At 45.4% G+C, this 16894-nt stretch overlaps 1 protein-coding gene across 2 annotated transcripts; it reads left to right on the forward strand.

Annotated features, from left to right (window-relative positions):
- The first annotated feature begins 9537 nt into the window (after positions 1-9537).
- Positions 9538-15134, forward strand: LMOD3 (leiomodin 3). 2 transcript variants are annotated; one of them, XM_027722939.2, is made up of 3 exons: positions 9538-9834; positions 11616-13004; positions 14614-15134. In XM_027722939.2, exons 1-3 carry the CDS (start codon positions 9538-9540, stop codon positions 14638-14640), a joined length of 1713 nt encoding a protein of 570 aa, XP_027578740.1. In that variant the 3' UTR covers positions 14641-15134. The 2 variants fall into 2 exon arrangements, with proteins under 2 accessions (XP_027578740.1, XP_039244296.1); XM_039388362.1 differs by lacking the exon at positions 9538-9834 and adding an exon at positions 11391-11504.
- The last annotated feature ends 1760 nt before the right edge of the window (positions 15135-16894 follow it).

Here is a 16894-nt window from a genome sequence, read left to right on the forward strand (position 1 = left end):
TTCGGTCTTGCTCTCCTCTCTCCAGAGTTAATTGTCATTCCTTACTTTTTGTGACATCCTTAAACTTCACAACCACCACTGAACTTTATTCTTATTTCCAGGTTGCTGGTGAAAATAAGTATTAACAAGAACTTGCAGGCGTTCCCAATAAAAATACCCCCATGTCGTCATACTTTTCCGTTTCTCCAAGTAGTTTTCGTGGTTTGTCTGTTTGCAAATTCTTCATTCATTGACTCATACTCCTGGCTGCTATAAACTGTCAGGGCTTTGAGCAAGAAGCTGAGTGGTTCAAAGTCCAGTTCCCTACCCAGAGCTCACGGCATCAGTGCAGGCTGGCAATTATTTGTCAGCCTGCTTTGAAACCTTTTCATTTAAAAAGGAAATGAGGTGTGTAAAGAAGTCTGTGCCCCGTTTAAAGTATTGTTTCCATTCCTTTATTTTAGTGGTGTAGCCATTGAGTTTTGTGTTGGCTTTTCCATCAGTGGGCAGGATTTAGCTCAGCTCAACACATCCGTGTTGGCACAACTCTGGCACCTGGCCTGGCCTCCCTGCTTGATGGGACAGGACCAGGGTGATTTTGGATGATATTGTTGAGAAGATGGGAGTTTGAGGTGGGTTAGGGTGTTGAGGATGGTTTGCTATATTTGGGGATATTGGATATAAAACCTCTATGACCAGAGTTCAGAGCCTGACTGCAATTTCCAGTAAGCAGGAGCTGAGCTGCAGAGGAGCTGGAAATGGAAGTGGAGTGGTGGCAGCTGCAGCACTTGAACCCCTTTTGTCATTCTCTGCATGCTTGGCCCTGCAAGAGTTGTGTTCTTAGGAACTTCTATGAAGGGTGGAAGTACAGAGTGAAGGAGGCCCAGATGAGGAATAAATAAGTTCCAACTTTTCTTTCTCAGATGTTGCATAGAGTCAGTCTCGAGTGGCACTGGGAAGGAGAGGGAAGGCACAACATCCCCCTGGCATCTCCTGCCCATCGCCAACAAGGGATCTGGTGATGCTGGTGATACCTGACTTGTGCCAGTTGTTCCCCAGGACCCTTAACTTTGCCTTTTGCAGACCTCCAGTTTGCTTTGTTGCATTTCTGGAGTGATGTTTTGATGTACATGTACTGGTGTTCCCAGAGACCAGATGTGTGTAATGCAGCTAAAGAGGTAATAAAGACATACTTGTAATCATTATCTTATTTGTTCACAGCTGAAATACAAATTGCCTGTGCTTTGTTTGAATTCCGACCTCATCTGTGTGTTTTGCCGTGTGACCACAGCCTTCCTCAGCAGGATAACTGAGGACATCTAGTGCCTGACCCGCAGCGTTGAAGAGCCTCCCTGCCTCTGGTGCTCCTCTGGAATCCTTCCTGCCTCTTCCAGTGTGAAGAAATATCTAAAAATTCTTATTGGGTATGATCAGAGCAAAGCCAAGAGGTGAACAAGGTGAAACACCAGACCCACAAGGTTCAATTTACAAACATTTCTCTGTTCAGAAGGCAGATGCTGCTGATGGGAGTGTGGAGGGGAAATAAAACCCCACTTAAATCTGTGTGTAATGGAGCATTTCCAAATGCTTTTAGTTGATGGATGAAGAAGAATAAAACCCAGTTCTTGCCAGGAATCCTTAAAAAGGCATTAGGGCACTAAGCTAAAATAAGCCATGCCTCATGTTTTTAATTGCTGTCTGGTTTTTCTCTGCTGTTTTGAACAGAAATACTCTTGGAGATGTGGGAGGACATTCCTGCAGCGCAGGGACCAGGAAAGGGACAAGGCTTAGGCCAGGATCCCCATCCCTGAGCTCAGGCAAACCCTTAAAGATAACAAATCTTTAAAATTCAACCCAGTATATTTAGGTAAAACTTGTTGGCCAAAGTGACTCAATATGTGATGTGACTCTTGCAGGTTTCTGTTGGCTTTTCATTTGTGATCTTAAAACTTGTTCAGCATAAGTGTGAGCAATGCAGCAGCAATGTTTACAGCTCCTGGGTGGGTGAGAAGCCTCCACCATGGCCCATCCCAGACCATTTGTAGGAAACCCTATAAAGACTGAAGGTTTGCTCCCTCTCCTGGGCATTGGGATCAGTGCAGGGAGCCTGGGGAGAAGCTCCCATCGCTGCGCTTGCTGGCACTGTCTGGATAAGTTAACACCACTACTAGCAAGATTCCTGCTTTCTACACTATTCTTCCTTCTCCTTTGTGCTTTTGTGTCATATTTAATAAATTTCTGAGGTAGAAAGGTGAGAGTTTCAGCTATAGCAAAGCCTCACACAAACTTTTAATTGTGTTTATTTGTTGGTTATTAATTTAAGTTTAGTTGTCTGTTTTCCTTGCATTTCTTTTTTTCCTAGGGGTCTTGTGCTAAGGAAAAAATTCCATGTCCTTAGGAACATTCTGTCTTGTTGGTAACAGAAATTTCCTGCAGTGGTTTTCAGATTGCTTCTGTCACTTTTTGAAGCTGTTAGAGATAAATACAGCAGAGAGGGAAAATATATTTTATTTTGCAAATGTGTGAAGAGGTAGAGCTTTATTTGCTGCTTCTAACTGTGCTGTGCTGGACATTGTGTCTCTCCCTGACTTATCCCTTGTTCTTGTTCTGAAGGCACCAGGCTGTTGGCACCGACTGCTTGGAGAGCCCAGCATCCATCCTGGGATCAGTCAGGGACAATCTGACTGATAATCAAGGGAGGCAATGAACGTGGTATTTGGGTAGAGCCCGGGAAGGGAACCTACAGCTCTAATTCGGGGGCAGCCACATATTCCCGCTTAAGGCAGCCTTCATCAGAATCAATTAGCACTTGGATTTCTGTAATTTGGGTAACTGCATGTGTGGGTGTTTGCTCTTCACCCAAGCAGTGGGAAAATGGACCTTCATCCTGGCATAGATGGAGTTGCCAGGGGAAGGGCTGCACATGGCATCTGTTCCTGATTTTAGGTATAAACTTTGTACAGTGGATTTTGTTGTGGCTGGTGGTTCTGGTGACAGTCATTGCCCACAGTGATGTGTGGTTGGGACACTTTTGTAGCTCTCTAAGCCTGACCTCAGCATTGTGACCTACTGGGTGAGACCACAGAGTTGATCCCCCCACAGACCTGGACAGAGGAAGCAGAGGCAATGTTTGCTGTCTTGGCATCCACCTCTTTTCCCTCCTGTTCAGCTCTGTCCTCCACCTGCCCTGTCCCATCACTGACTGGCCAGGTACCCTTGCATGCCAGGACAGTGTATCCTCAGCTTTCCAAAGAAGACCCCTGTCTGGTGCTCAACCCTTTGCACTGTCTGTCAGGTCCTTCCCCTTCCTCTCCAAGGTGTTAGACCACGTGGATCATTTCCCAGGTCAGGATTTATTATCAAAGATAATTACCCTGCGTTCTGACTGAGCAAGACAAATCTGAGGTGACATTTCCTCCTTGGAAGAAGAAGAGATAGTGTGAGTTGTGATCAGTGCTGGCAGCCCAGAAGGACACATGACACAGATGTCAGGGCCTTAGTGACAGTTGCAAGACTTTAACCAAGAAGCACCTTCTTGCCATCCATCCAACTTCGTTATCCCTGCCTGTCCCTCACAAAGGGAATCACCATAAATCCTTCAGCAAGTCCTTGACTGCAGAGGGATGTGCTCCATGTCCCAGGACATCTCCTGCCCGGCTCACAGCAGGCATGAGTCTCAATTTATATTTAATCATTAGAGTGTCATCGAAGAACTGCAGACGGAGAAGAGTTTGCAGCCAGCCTGGGCTCAGCTGGAGTAACTCTAGAAGAAATCCTTCCACCTGTTCTGGGGCTGAGGTTAGGGAAGGACGTCTCCATGTGTGCAGAACGATCTGGCCACGGGGCCTTTTCAGCATCACTGCTCATGGGCATGTTTTTGATGGTGGGATGACATGAGGTATGGGGCTGTGATGGCTTTGGATGCTACAGAAGAAAGATATGCCTTAGTTTAATGTGAAAGGTGACACTGTTCCCTCAAACGACTCTGTTTCTCATCTGATCTGGCTTGGGCTGAATTCAGGTTTCATATAAATGTGGAGGTGATTGCTCCTTCCAAAGGTTATGAAGGTGGTGGTGCTCCTCGAAGAGTCCTTGGTGTTGTGTTATTGCAGTTCTGATTTAACAGTCCTGCCATGCAACGTTGGAAGGGAAACTATGAATTTGGCTTAAAAACGGAGGGAACATTTTAAAATTTAATTCTAGCTACTGGTTTTAGTATGAGGCTTTTATCACTCCTGAGGCTCTGCCATGCAAACCCAGAGCATAGATAAATCATAGGAATAAAGGTAGAGTTAGCAGTAAATAATTGCTGAATTGCACATACTGCCACAGGCAGGTTCTTATGCAGTTTTCAGGGAGATGAATGTCTTCTCCAAGGGTCTGAGCTTGCATTTCTGATAGAAAGTATTGAATCTCTGAGCCTATCTTGCACACAGACTTGGAATAATAAGCCCTCAGTTAACAGTAAATATGTAGGTAAATGTCCTGTGTAATGCCCATGGGTGGTGTGAAGTTCAGCACCGTGTTTGCCTTGTGCTCTGTGAGCTCTGGCCTCAGACAGGAGCCAGTGCTGCCCCAGGGACTCTGTCCCCAGGTGATCCCTGGCACAGGGGATTGATGTCCCCCTTTGATGGCCATAACAAGCATCAGCTCTGTCCCACACCACGGGAAGACACATGGAGGCAGCTCAGGCCACATTTTGGTTTTGCTCATTGGTGAAAAGTCCCAGGCAGAGCCATAGCTCAGTCCCTGAAGTTGTGGTCAGACAATCAACATCATGAATCGCCTGCTCCCCATAAAATAACAAAATTCTTCATGGTGTCTCACAGACTCAGTTTGATTCACCACAGGCTGGTTTTCCCTTTTTCTGGCAGCTGTTAGTGCCATGCTTTGGGAAGAAGAGGTAATGAACCACCACTCAGGGATGAAAACATTCAGGTATTTGGAAGTGCTTTACCAATGTCACGTAAATAACACAAGCTGGAAAAGTAAAATACCAAGTTAGCAGTAACTAGTGCTGACCATTTCAGTGTTTTGCCCATGGTTGTTCTATAAATGATATCTGGGAGTAGAAACCCTCTCCTGTAGCCACAGCCCTGCTTCTGTAACTGAGCATGGTGGAGAACAGCAGCCTGTCACCTCTGGCTGTGCTGGGGGTGCTGCTCCAGCCACTTTAAAACATGGTCAGTAAAAAAAAGAGCATATTTGTGTTGGCTGGGGGATGGTGGGGAAGGCACAGTGTTGTTCAGTGGTAAATCAGCACAGAAACTCAGGCTTTGAGGGTGAAATTGGGAACATGTTTTGGCTCTGAACTGGGCAAAGGTTTGCCCTGGGTCAACCCAAACCCTCAGGACCAGCTCAGCTGCCTGTTGTGCCAGCCCCAGACCCCCATCAGCAAAATGTCAGTGCCAATGTTCATATGTGGGGCTGATTCCTGCCACAAAGTCGTGGGGGTTTTGATAATACTTCTTAAATGGTTTGAAACAGTTGAAATTATGTAGAAATCTGTCTGCTAACTATTTAAGCCTTTTTGATGCAAAGCAAGACATACACATCTGACCTGCCCGTGGTTTTCCCTGTGGGATTGTTTTGGACACACTAGTGTGGGAGGTCAGTGCCCTGCCCCAGGCTGAAATGTTATTTCCTTAATTTCTGACATGACCAATGTCTCCATTCTCCCCTTTTCTCTCTACACATATTATTAACATTTTCTCTTCCCTGTAATAAGGAAAGTGGATGATGACACTGGTGCTTTTCTACTGCATAGGAAGGACCCACTGTAGCTGCCCTGACTTCTCTAAAAATGGAAAGCAAAAAAAAAAAAAAAAAAAAAAAATTAAAAAAACCCACTAACTTCTCTTTGGGGTCAAATTAGAGACATCCAGGTTCCACTGAAACAGGAGGTGAAACTCCACTTGCTTTTCCAGAGCTGAAGGAAATCATCAGACCTCAATACAGCGATATGTGGTGATTCCTTGACCTGGGGAAGGTGTGAGGGGCTTATACCTCCCTCCCTGCTGCTCCATCTTGCCCTGGTGCCAGCTACTGCTGTGCCTGCTGCTTCACACGAGGGGGGTTGCCTCTGCAGCTCCCTGTCAAACTACTTGGGCAAGTACTTCAAAAGTCAGATGTCCTTACCCTATTTAAACAACAAACTTAATCCCATATATTTATATCTGTAAGGGTTTGGAGGTATGGTGGGTGTTTTTTTTCCCCTAGTGTTTTTCCCACAGGGTGTCTCTCTATGATTGCTCCTGTTACTTAGTGGTTGTTATTGTTAAGATCCCATCATCTGACCCTTTATAATCCCTGTATTGCATTACACTGCACTGCTGGACATGCTTGGTGTATGCTACTGTTTGTCAATTTTAGATTCTCCCATCAGGCTGTGAGTTTCTTAAAAGTAACACAAGGTTATGTTACACGGGCACACTCTGACTCTTTCCGTGGCACTTGGGTTGGTAATAGAAGGGAATAAATGTGGGGGGTTTAATAAACAAAAAAAGTGAAAGACAACATTTCAGAAATTGCTCTCAAATATTTGGCACCAGCATGTGCCTCATCAATTACCTCAAAAATAGAACCCTTTTAGGCACTTAAAGCATGGGATGATGGGCTGCCTCATATCAAATGGTGGCACAGGGGTCAGGCACTCTTGGTATTTGAGTTAAGAACTTGTCAACCTTCTTGCTTCCAAGAGTGAGAGGCTGGAATTTTTGAAGAAAACGTGCAAATGAGAAAAATCAATGGAGTGAAGCAATCCTGCCAGGAGAGCCTGCTGAGTTTCATTCCAGAGCTCATCTGTATGAGCCTTAGAAACAGCGAGTAGTGAGCAGGAATTGTTCATTACCAAGGGCAGACCTCTTCTTCTACCAGTTTGCTCCTAAAGTGCTTCTGTTTAACACTTGTTGGGTACCTACTTAGCATGAATTTTGAGCTGCTACCTGTAGGAATTGCTTGTGATTGCTGCAGGTACCTCTTGTGTTCTGCTGGGGCTTTGAGTGCAGCTGCTGGCACAGCACAGCTCTGCCCTCTGGTAACAGGGCAGCTCGTGCAGCAGCTTATTAGTCTGGGGATACCTAAGCAAGTGTCAGACTGGTGTGAAAATAGCAAGTGCCACCGATGGAAGTGCCTTTCCTGTCTTAATGAAGGTTGAGGAACGTGTGATTATTTTGGAAAGCTCCGAGGGGGGATACCAACAAATGTTACTGGGAAGAAGATGGGACTTTTGTCTTGAAAAAGACTTCTAGATCTGCTGTGAGCGTGTCCCCAGCCTGGAGGGTGCTGTTTGTTGCTCTAATGTGCTGTTTCCAGAACACCAAAACACTAAGCAGTGTGTTAGGAAAGGAAGTACGTCCTGAACATGTAATTTATGGAGGAGAGACCTAAAGTAGGCAAAATGTGATACCCACCTTGGAAATCTGTGGGATTAGCGCCCGTGTCACCAGGAGAGGTGTCACCAGGCAGCTCCTCACTCTGCATCTGATGGGGAAGGCATCACTCCTAGTATAATGTTTCCCAATCGTGGTATTGACAAGTGATATATTTCTGTTCAGAAGAAAACTTGCTTTTTAAATACCCGGTAGTGGGTTCTCAGTATCCCTGTTTTCCTTCTCAAGAGGGCTTCATGGGTTTGACCCTGCTTAACTTAGATGATCTGACAAGACCATGGCCCAGGATGGCCTGGCTGAAGAGCATGGAAATCCAAGAAGGTGGCACGGGGCTTTATTTCCAGTCAAGAAATTAGCAAGCGGTAAGTAAGCACTGAATACACAACTTCTGTGACCCAAACTGCATCGTCTGGGAGAGTAACATACCAGCTACCATGGAGCACTGATTTATTTGATAACATCAGGAAACTGTTTATGGACTCTATTATGGACAGCAAACCTGGGGGTTAAAGCTGCTAGAGCTGATAGATTGATGTGTGGGTCTGCTGTTGTGCTTGCTACTGCATAATATAAAACAAGGATAGGGATGCCCTCTAAAATACCAAAGGGGCAGATGGAGCCATTACATTCTTGGCTCGGGTTTTTATTATCTTTTCCTTTACCACTTACTTAGTTCTTAAATTTTTGCCCTCTTCCCTGCTGTGTAACAGCATGAATCAAATGAGGACCTTTGGATAATGGCCTTTTAATAGAGGTTAACAGGGCTTTGAACACTATGTTTCATGTTACAGAACACAGCAAAGAGAGACCATCGTCATGCAGAGCCTATTTTGCTGCTGGCAGACTCCAGCAGAGCGTGGTTGAGACTGCAATGAGAAATATGGCTTAAAAATTGGAGAGTCTTGGTTTCATAGCCTCTCCTCTGTGGTTTTGTTCTTATGGAAGTTGCATTTGCAGTTGCAAGGTGAGGATTTGATTTGACACCCCTGCAAAGAAAATTTGAAATTATGAGAGGAAATCTTGCTAATCCAATGAACAGCCTAAACTGTTCATTGCACCCTACTCTGCTGTTACAAAGCAGCACAGCGGTGTTGAAGGTGTGGCTTTCTGGTTTGCCACGTGAATTTAGAAGCCTACAAAATATTCTGAACAAAGAAGGAGGATGGAAGGGACACCTTATGAAAGAAAGGATTTTGGATAGTTACGTCAGGTCTACGACTATAGCAAAGTAAATCTCTGTAGTTTCTATTTAATTCTGAAAAAAATGGTAGAAAGTAGGAAAAGGAGGATACTGAGATGAGCTGTCAGACAGGATGCATGGACAGTTCAAATAATGTTCATGATGGAGACAGGCCAGTCGAGAAGCAGGGCATTGGGACTGTCCCTGGGCAGACTGGATGGGAGCAGGGCATAGATGTGCTGTGGGAAATGCTCCTGTTGGGACGGCTCAGACTGGTTCAAAGGACTGGAGCTGGTTCTTGCGTGGACCTCTGTTACCAAGCAGAAGGTATGTGTTGTACCAACTGTTCACCTGCTTTTTTCCATCTTGGAGGATTTCACCTTAACCAGGATGTGGTGTTTGGGAGAAGTCATCCACTGTGGATGGCTGCTCTCTCACCAAAACCACCTGCGATGTCCAGCCAGGGTTTAGACCTGGCTAAAGGCAGTGCAGAGCCTGCAGTCCCTGCTCCTTTTGTGATAGATCAGAGACACTATGGATACAGAGACCTTGTGCTGATTCTTCCCACAGGCACCTCACAGGTACCATTAATGTCACTGCCCACCTACAGGAATTCCAGCGTGGGGTGAAGCACTGAATGGTGCAGTGTCCTGGGAATCCTCTGGAAAATGGCCGTCCCCTGCCTCCCTCAATGGGGGGGACACCAGCTGCACTGAAATGTCAGAAGGGTTTGCACAGCTGACAGGTTGCTGAAAATGGAGCATTGCCATAAATTCTCCTTATCCAGCCAAGTGCAGCTTAATATAGTCTTAGCTGCACGGGCTGTCCCCTGCACTGAGACCGAGAGCTGCCACAGCTCATGACCAAAACATGAAGTTGTCGATTTAACAGGATGAACTACTGCTAGTGAAGGGGGAAAGAACGTAAAATCCTTTGAAATTTAGCTTTCTCTGTAGGTTTAAGAAGTCACAGAGGAAGGAGAGAAGAATGAACATGTCTGAACTCGGCCAGAACTCCGATGAAGACGTGTGTCCCGAGGACATCGATGAAGATGAAATCCTGGCAAACCTGTCCCCTGAGGAGCTCAAGGAGCTGCAGAGTGAGATGGAAGTCATGGCCCCAGACCCTGAAGTCCCGACTGGGATGATACAGAAGGATCAGACGGAGAAACCCCCCACGGGGAGCTTTGACCACAGGTCCCTGGTTGACTACCTGTACTGGCAGAAGGCATCCAGACGCATGCTCGAGGATGAGAGAGTTCCCGTCACCCTCTTGCCCTCTGAGGTAACAAGCAAAAAATCACAAATATTTATTATGCATCTGCTGTGGGATCTGTTTTATAGCTTTAATACCTTAACCTGCCTCTGCTTCTGTCCCTTACGTAACGCATAGTACAAACAAATTTAGATTAATCCTAAAAGCCTCAGCAGTGACAGAATCCAGCTTGGACTGATGTCAGGGTTAGTAATTTTTTAATTGCTTTTCCCAAATATTTACTTAAGCTTTTTAATTTAAGGAAATCCTAATTCTGTTTCAGTAAAGCAAATCACTGAGAAATTGTCACAAGATTAGTTTGGGGGATGTAACTAAAATGTGTTTGACTTTGCATATGAAACAACACCATGTTGCTTTTCCATAAAAGACTGCATTAATTGTATTTCTTTAATTAATTAATTGACAGAATTTAATGATCTACTGGAGAAAAACCCCAAACCACTGTATTTTAAGAGTGAAACATTCACTAATGACCAAGCATGCAAACTCCAGGAACTAGTCCAACCTTATTCAATACAGTCCTTAAATTTATTTGACTGTCCCTACGACTTTGAAATAAAGTTAAGGTCATACTTAGATATCTTTCGGGATGAGGGCCACACTTAAAAATATGTTAATAGAATTGAAACTTGGCCAGATGAAACACACCCATACCCAAACCTAAGTGAATTTGAGGTAACTGATTTATTTTATTTTTGTTTTAAATACCAATGGTTCTGCTAATACAGACCAACAAGGTACATTGCAGACTTCCCTGGGCAGGTTTCTTGGTGAAATTTGTGGTGTTTTCACTTCCTGTAACACTCTCACCCTCAAAGAAACAATTTTTTTTAATGTTTCTGAGGTTAAATCTGGAATTTGGGTGTGGAGCTGGCTGCTGACAACTGGTCAAGCGATCCCCACACTAAACCCATCCACTACCACAGGAGACAGGAGCCACAGCCCCAAGGGCAGAGGTGACTGTGACCATTTTGTCAGACTTCGGGTGCGCCACAAGCCCTGCCTGAAGTAGTGCCAATCTTTGCAAAACAGCTTGATTTTATTAGCATTTCTCAGTGATGGAGGATACACTTGCAAAAAGATGTTTGAAAAAAAAATCTCAGCCGGGGGGATGTCTCTGGAGACGGTAGAAATCTGCAACTAATTTTGTTTGGTTGCTAGAAGCCCCACGCCTTGTAACAGCTTTGTGCCAGATCTGGTTTCCTATCTCTGGACTCAAAACTGAGCTAATATTTTGCTTTATCTTCAGTGAGGTGCTTCTTTGGCTGTGATGCTCTGGCAGTACCACAACAGGCGGCCTTGTTGTCCCATGTGCTGGGTGATTCCACTGTGGTCACAATGTGCCCTCTTTATTCCCCCTTGGGCTGAGCAAACCATGAGTGGTTCACACTGATTTCCAGTGGTTTGTGGCATATGAGAGAAATTTTGTCTCTTGTCAAAGAAAAGATACAAATTACACAAAACCCAGAAAGAGACTTTGGATCAGAGACTCAGCCCCCAGAAGAGTTCAAGGATCTTAACATATCATTAAATATGTTCAGGATTTAATTGTCAGGACTTAATTTTGTAAGCAAAGAAGAGAACCTGGTTTGCAGCCTCTTTAAGAGCAAGTTGTTCCCGTGTCCGCCAGCACAGCCTGGACTTCCAGGCAGTGACACTTTGAAGGATTATTCTCTAAGGTATGGCCATAGAGAGATCTAAGTCCAACTGCTACATGTTTATTTGAGTAGAAAGTTACTGTAACAAAGCTGTGTTCAGTTATTTCAGCTGTGAGGTTTTGTCTTTCTCAGAGAAGCACTGCAGAGGAGATGGAAGGAAAGGCCGGCAGCAGCGGCGAGGCAGCCGGCGGGAGGATGCCAGGAGCAGAGGGAAAAGAGAGACATTACCAAAATGAGCATGTGTCCAACTCAGGAACACAATTTGGGGAGACAAAGAAAGACGGAAACGATAAAGAGAGAGGGGAGGAGGAGGATGAGAAAGAAGAAGCAGAGGAGGAAGAGGAAGATGATGAAGAGGAGGAGGAAGAAGAAGAGGAAGATGAGACTGAATTGCAAACAAAGGAGAATTACACCAATGAGAACTGTCACAATGATCAGATAAATAAGAAACCAAGTACAGAACCAGGAGAAATCAAAGAAAAGCCAAATGAAAATGAAAAGAAAATATCAAAATTGAACATCCCCCAAAAGTTAGCTCTGGATACCAGCTTCATGAAGCTCAGTGCCAGGCCTTCAGGGAATCAAACCAATTTAGAAGAGAGTTTGGAGAAGGTCCGAAAAAACAACCCAGATGTGAAAGAGCTCAACCTGAACAACATCGAAAACGTCCCCAAGGAAATGCTGATAGACTTTGTCAATGCCATGAAAAAGAATAAGAACATAAAAACATTCAGCTTGGCCAACGTGGGGGCCGATGACAACGTGGCGTTTGCCCTGGCCAACATGCTGCGGGAGAACAGGAGCATCACCACGCTGAACATCGACTCCAACTTCATCTCTGGCAAAGGGATCGTGGCCATCATGCGGTGCCTCCAGTACAACGAGACGCTGACGGAGCTCCGCTTTCACAACCAGCGGGGCATGCTGGGCCACCAGGCAGAGATGGAGATCGCCAGGCTGCTGAAAGCCAACACCACCCTCCTGAAAATGGGCTATCACTTCGAACTGCCAGGGCCCAGGATGGTGGTGACCAACCTGCTCAGCAGAAACCTGGACAAGCAGAGGCAGAAGAGGCAAGAGGGGCAAAGGCAGCAGCAAATGAAAGAGCAGAAAGAGTTGATAGCGATGCTGGAGAATGGACTTGGGTTGCCTCCCGGGATGTGGGAAATGCTGGGGGGACCTCTGCCCCAGGTGAGGATGCATGAGCCCCCCCAAGCCCCGAAACCACCCGTCCCTGCAGCTGTGTCCCTGAGCAAAAGGCAGGAGAGCACGAGGCAGCCGGCCCCGGAGCAGCCCTGCAGAGAGAAACCCGCCAGCTTCAAAGTGGTCAAGCTGAAGAAGATTCAGCGCAAACCCGCCGTGCCGGAATACGTGGAACCCGCCGAGAAAACCAACCTCAAAGACGTCATCAAAACGCTTAAACCGGTTCCCAGGAGAAGACCTCCTCCCCTCGTGGAGATAACCCCGAGGGATCAGCTCCTCAACGACATCCGTCAGAGCAACGTTGCTTACCTTAGACCGGTGAGTGCCGGGCTGTGCTGGGGAGGGGAGGGAATCACATCCACCCAGCGTGCTCCGAGCTGGGGTTGGAAACATCTGGCATTCGTGGGGCTGGCAGTGCACCTGCATGCTGCATCATCAGTGCTGCATCAGGCTGCTGTTCCTGGGATGCAGGTGGTTGTTTTCCAGCAGCACTAAGGTCTGGCTTGCACAGAGAAATGGCAACAAGCACTGAGGCTGCAGCCTCATGCATCCCTGTCTGCATCTGTAAGGTAAAGGAATGGAAATTCAATCAGGAGATTAATAAACCCACAGAAACTCAACCTTAGCATACTACTAATAGCATATTAGTTGTGATAGGCACGTGCTATTATAAGATGCTTGTTTCAGGAGAGCAAGAGGTATTATTTTTCACATTAGCCTGGCCTCAGTCCTCCATAAAAACCTTGTTTCTCTCTTCAATAGCTGTGTTTTACCTTAGCTCTCACTTTACACAGGAAAGCACCTGGCCCACAACAAAATCTAGCCTAGACTCACAGCCTGCAGCCCTGCTCCTGCCTGCCTCACCCGGCAGCAAGGGGTGTATCATTTTAGTGATCCTTTGCCACTCAATATTTTTTTGCCCTTATTTAAATCAGCTGCAAAATTCTAGTGCTGTTAGGAAAAAAAAGAAATTAGAAGCACCAGCAGTGAAGATGGAGCAAGGCTAAAGGAAGAAAGTAGTGATACCACAGGAGTTTTTATATTTGTTCCCAAGTAAATCTTTGCCACTGAAAAGTGCTCAGTGGTCACGACTCATGCGAGCTCAGTGTGAGAGCTCCAAAAGTCCCAAACTGAAAGCTGCCTCTTGGTGATGCTGTTACTTGGGTATCAAATTCAAGGGCCACTTCTGAAAATGTTGGCCACCAGATTTAACCTTTTGCTCTCCTGACCTGTTATATTTCCTTGTGTTGTACCATTATTCAAGAAATCCTAAAAGATGACTGATGTATTTGTAGCTAGTGATGTTGATGCCTCTTAGTGTTGCTAAGGCTTGAGGAAGAGGACAGAAAATCCTTTGTAATTAAAAATGGTCAAGTAGTATTTTGTAATTAATTTTTCTTTTAATATTGACATTTTAATATAGTGGGCCTCATTTTGCTTTCATTTATACCCACATAGAAATAATTATTCCCTCAGCAAGTCCCTCAGCAGGGGATACATGTGTTGGGGGTTTGGGGTGGATTTTTTTGGTGTTTTTTTGGTGGGTTTTCTTTTTTTTTTTTTTCCTCATTGGGCCACGTGGCTTGGATTTGGGAGCATTAGGCAGTTATTGTCCCCATCCTGTGTGATCCTTTTTTGCCTCAATACCCTCAGCTTCATCTCTAAAATAGGGTTTGAGCCAAGCTGGGTGCTTGTTTGCTCCATGAAGGGACTCAATGCCTTCAAATTGATTTCCTGAGCATAAAGCATCACAAACAGCAAGTGGAAAATTACAAACAAAAGAAATTCCCAACCAGAGGTCCCTGGAGCTCCCAGCTGTTATATTTTTGATCATTTTACGTTTTCTGAAGGTTTGTATTAGACTAAACTGGTCTGGGAAATAAGACTGAGAAATTTCCTCCTCCTCACACTTACTGTCCTTGTCCAGGTGCCGTTGCCAAAGCAGCTGGAGTGAGACCAGACTGACCTGAAGAAAACAACTTGGAATAAGGACTGTTCAAGTTTTGCTTACAACAGTTTCAGCAGATGTTTTCTGCAGAACCCAGGTGGTATATTCAACTCTTTGGGAACAAAGCTTGCGATACACACTTTTATAAGTGCGGTGGAAACGGCTGGCATGGGAAAACCCAGTGCTAAGCATTTCCACCAGGTATCAAACAATCCCGCTGCCATCTGTCTGCCAAGTGGATTTGAGGCTTCAGTTTGTTGTGGGAGTATTTTCTCAGAGGCATCAATAACCTTGTCTTTCTAGTTTGTCAGCAAACTACTTTGCTTCCACGTTGTCCTTCTGCTGCCAGATTCTGCAGGAACACGCTGTGCTTTATCTTTCTTTTCACACACATGCTGCTTTATTATTCTCTTGTCTGTGAGAAATCTTTTTGGGTTCCATGTATACAGCTTCATTTTTTAGGCTAAGGAAACAGAAATGAAATAAAGCTCTCTCTGTAAGATGTGTGCAGCACTTCCATCACTAACCAGATGCTCACAGACAGAAGGACTGCTCTGGTACAACAAACATCTCGCCTGGATGGTTTCAAGCTCTATTTCAGAACATAGTCTAGTGGGTACTGTACCTGATCAGCATATAAAAGATGCTGCTACATTCTGCTTTGAGAGCTGTGATCTTCATTCCCCATGATTCACCTCTGTCTTAATGTATTCCTTAATTGCAGCCACCTTGGAGTGCACTGAAATGCCATTTCAGGTTTTTTTCCACATTGTTCTTGTGGCAGGAGGATGGGCATTTTTTCCTCCTCGTGCTTTACTATCACATTAGATTTTTCTGTTGCATTTTTTGTAAAGCAACTGCAGGTAAGTCACACTCTTGTAAAATACATCCATGAGATACCAGTTTGGGAGCTTTTTGTTCGTTTTTTAAAGCTGTAAGGCTTAGGGAAAGAACAAAGGCCAAAATGCAGCTCCCCTGCCTTCCTGTGGCTGATATTCGATCCAAAGGCACAGCTTTGCAGCTCCTGGCAGGATTTCCTTCAGGTGAGTTAGACTCTTAGTGGTAACTCTTAACAACCTTCCTCTGGCACCTAAATCCCAGTCCCACCCTGCTCCCCCTTCCCATGTTTATTATAATAGTCTTGTATTATCAGCAATGTCCAGGACCTCATTGAATCCAAGGTAGTCTCTACTATCATTAGTTTAAATTTTCATTTGTCCTTGTCCTTTCTGTATCTATCACCTAGATAGATATGGTCTATGGAAATGGTCTCTTTCCAAGCTCTATCTTTCAAACTTGTAAAGCTCCTTCTCAGCTCAGCTTCTGTTTGCAACTGTAATGCCCCAGACTTGGGAAACCCTCTTGGTTTATTGTCTAAGACAGAGCAAGTAGCTTTTAAGTATCAGGTAAAGGGAAAGGAAGAGCCATGTCTGCATGGCAGAGATATAAAAAAGAAATTGAAGTAATTTTCATTGCAGCCCTCACTTTTTGTAGTGGGTAAGAGTAGGAAAGGGAAGGAGCTTGGGACTTCTAACCAAGCCCTTGCATGGAGCACAGCAGCAAATGCAAAAAGCAACTCCCCCAGAAAGCTCTTGTAGTAGCTGCTCTCCAGACTGGTTTCAGGGCCAGGCTAGTGCAGCTCAGACTTCAGCAGTTGGGACAGGGAAGCACAAAGGAAAATATAATATAGTGCTTTACAGTCTCCAGCTCGAGCTGCCAGGCACAAATTACTGCTTTACCCAGAAGCTGCCAAGCACGTCTTACCAGGGTGTACAGAGCAGGACCTGTGGAGCCCTGCTCTGATCCGTGTTCTCCCACCGAGCAGCCTCTCCAGTGATCCCAGGAGGAGCCAGGCAGCCAGATACAGAGATCACACCATCAGTTTGACTGCAGCAGAGCTGGCTTCCTAGTACTGCTCAAGGCACAGCTCCCAGTACTCCGAGGTGCAGAAATCCCTCTCAGGTAATTAAAAGAAAAGTGAACTCCCAGTTAAGTAGAGTTATATAAGAGACTGGAAAAGCATGAACAAATACCTTAAGTATTTCACCTCTGCAGAGCAGCCTTTTTAAGGATGCAAGAGCAAGGCTGTAACATTGCAGTTCAGAGGTCCCTCGTGCCCCAGCAAAGCTAATACAGACACGGAGCAGGCAAAGCCAGAAGCTTAATCCCCTTCACGGGCTTGCAGCACGAGCTGCTGGGTGACAGCAGATCTCCCACCCCCCCTCCTGGAGTTCCACCAAACACAGAAACAGCCACAAGC

Source organism: Pipra filicauda, unplaced genomic scaffold (genome assembly GCF_003945595.2).
Source record: "Pipra filicauda isolate LSUMZ 115617 unplaced genomic scaffold, ASM394559v2 scaffold63_size3267554_pilon, whole genome shotgun sequence".
Lineage (NCBI taxonomy): Eukaryota > Metazoa > Chordata > Aves > Passeriformes > Pipridae > Pipra > Pipra filicauda.

What these genes read in the sequence shown, in the direction of transcription:
- LMOD3 (XM_027722939.2), top strand. Translation starts at nt 9,538, where the DNA reads ATGAACATGTCTGAACTCGGCCAGAACTCCGATGAAGACGTGTGTCCC. An exon ending in TCACCCTCTTGCCCTCTGAG is followed by an intron (nt 9,835 to 11,615) that starts GTAACAAGCAAA and finishes TGTCTTTCTCAG; the next exon opens with AGAAGCACTGCAGAGGAGAT. An exon ending in ACGTTGCTTACCTTAGACCG is followed by an intron (nt 13,005 to 14,613) that starts GTGAGTGCCGGG and finishes GTCCTTGTCCAG; the next exon opens with GTGCCGTTGCCAAAGCAGCT.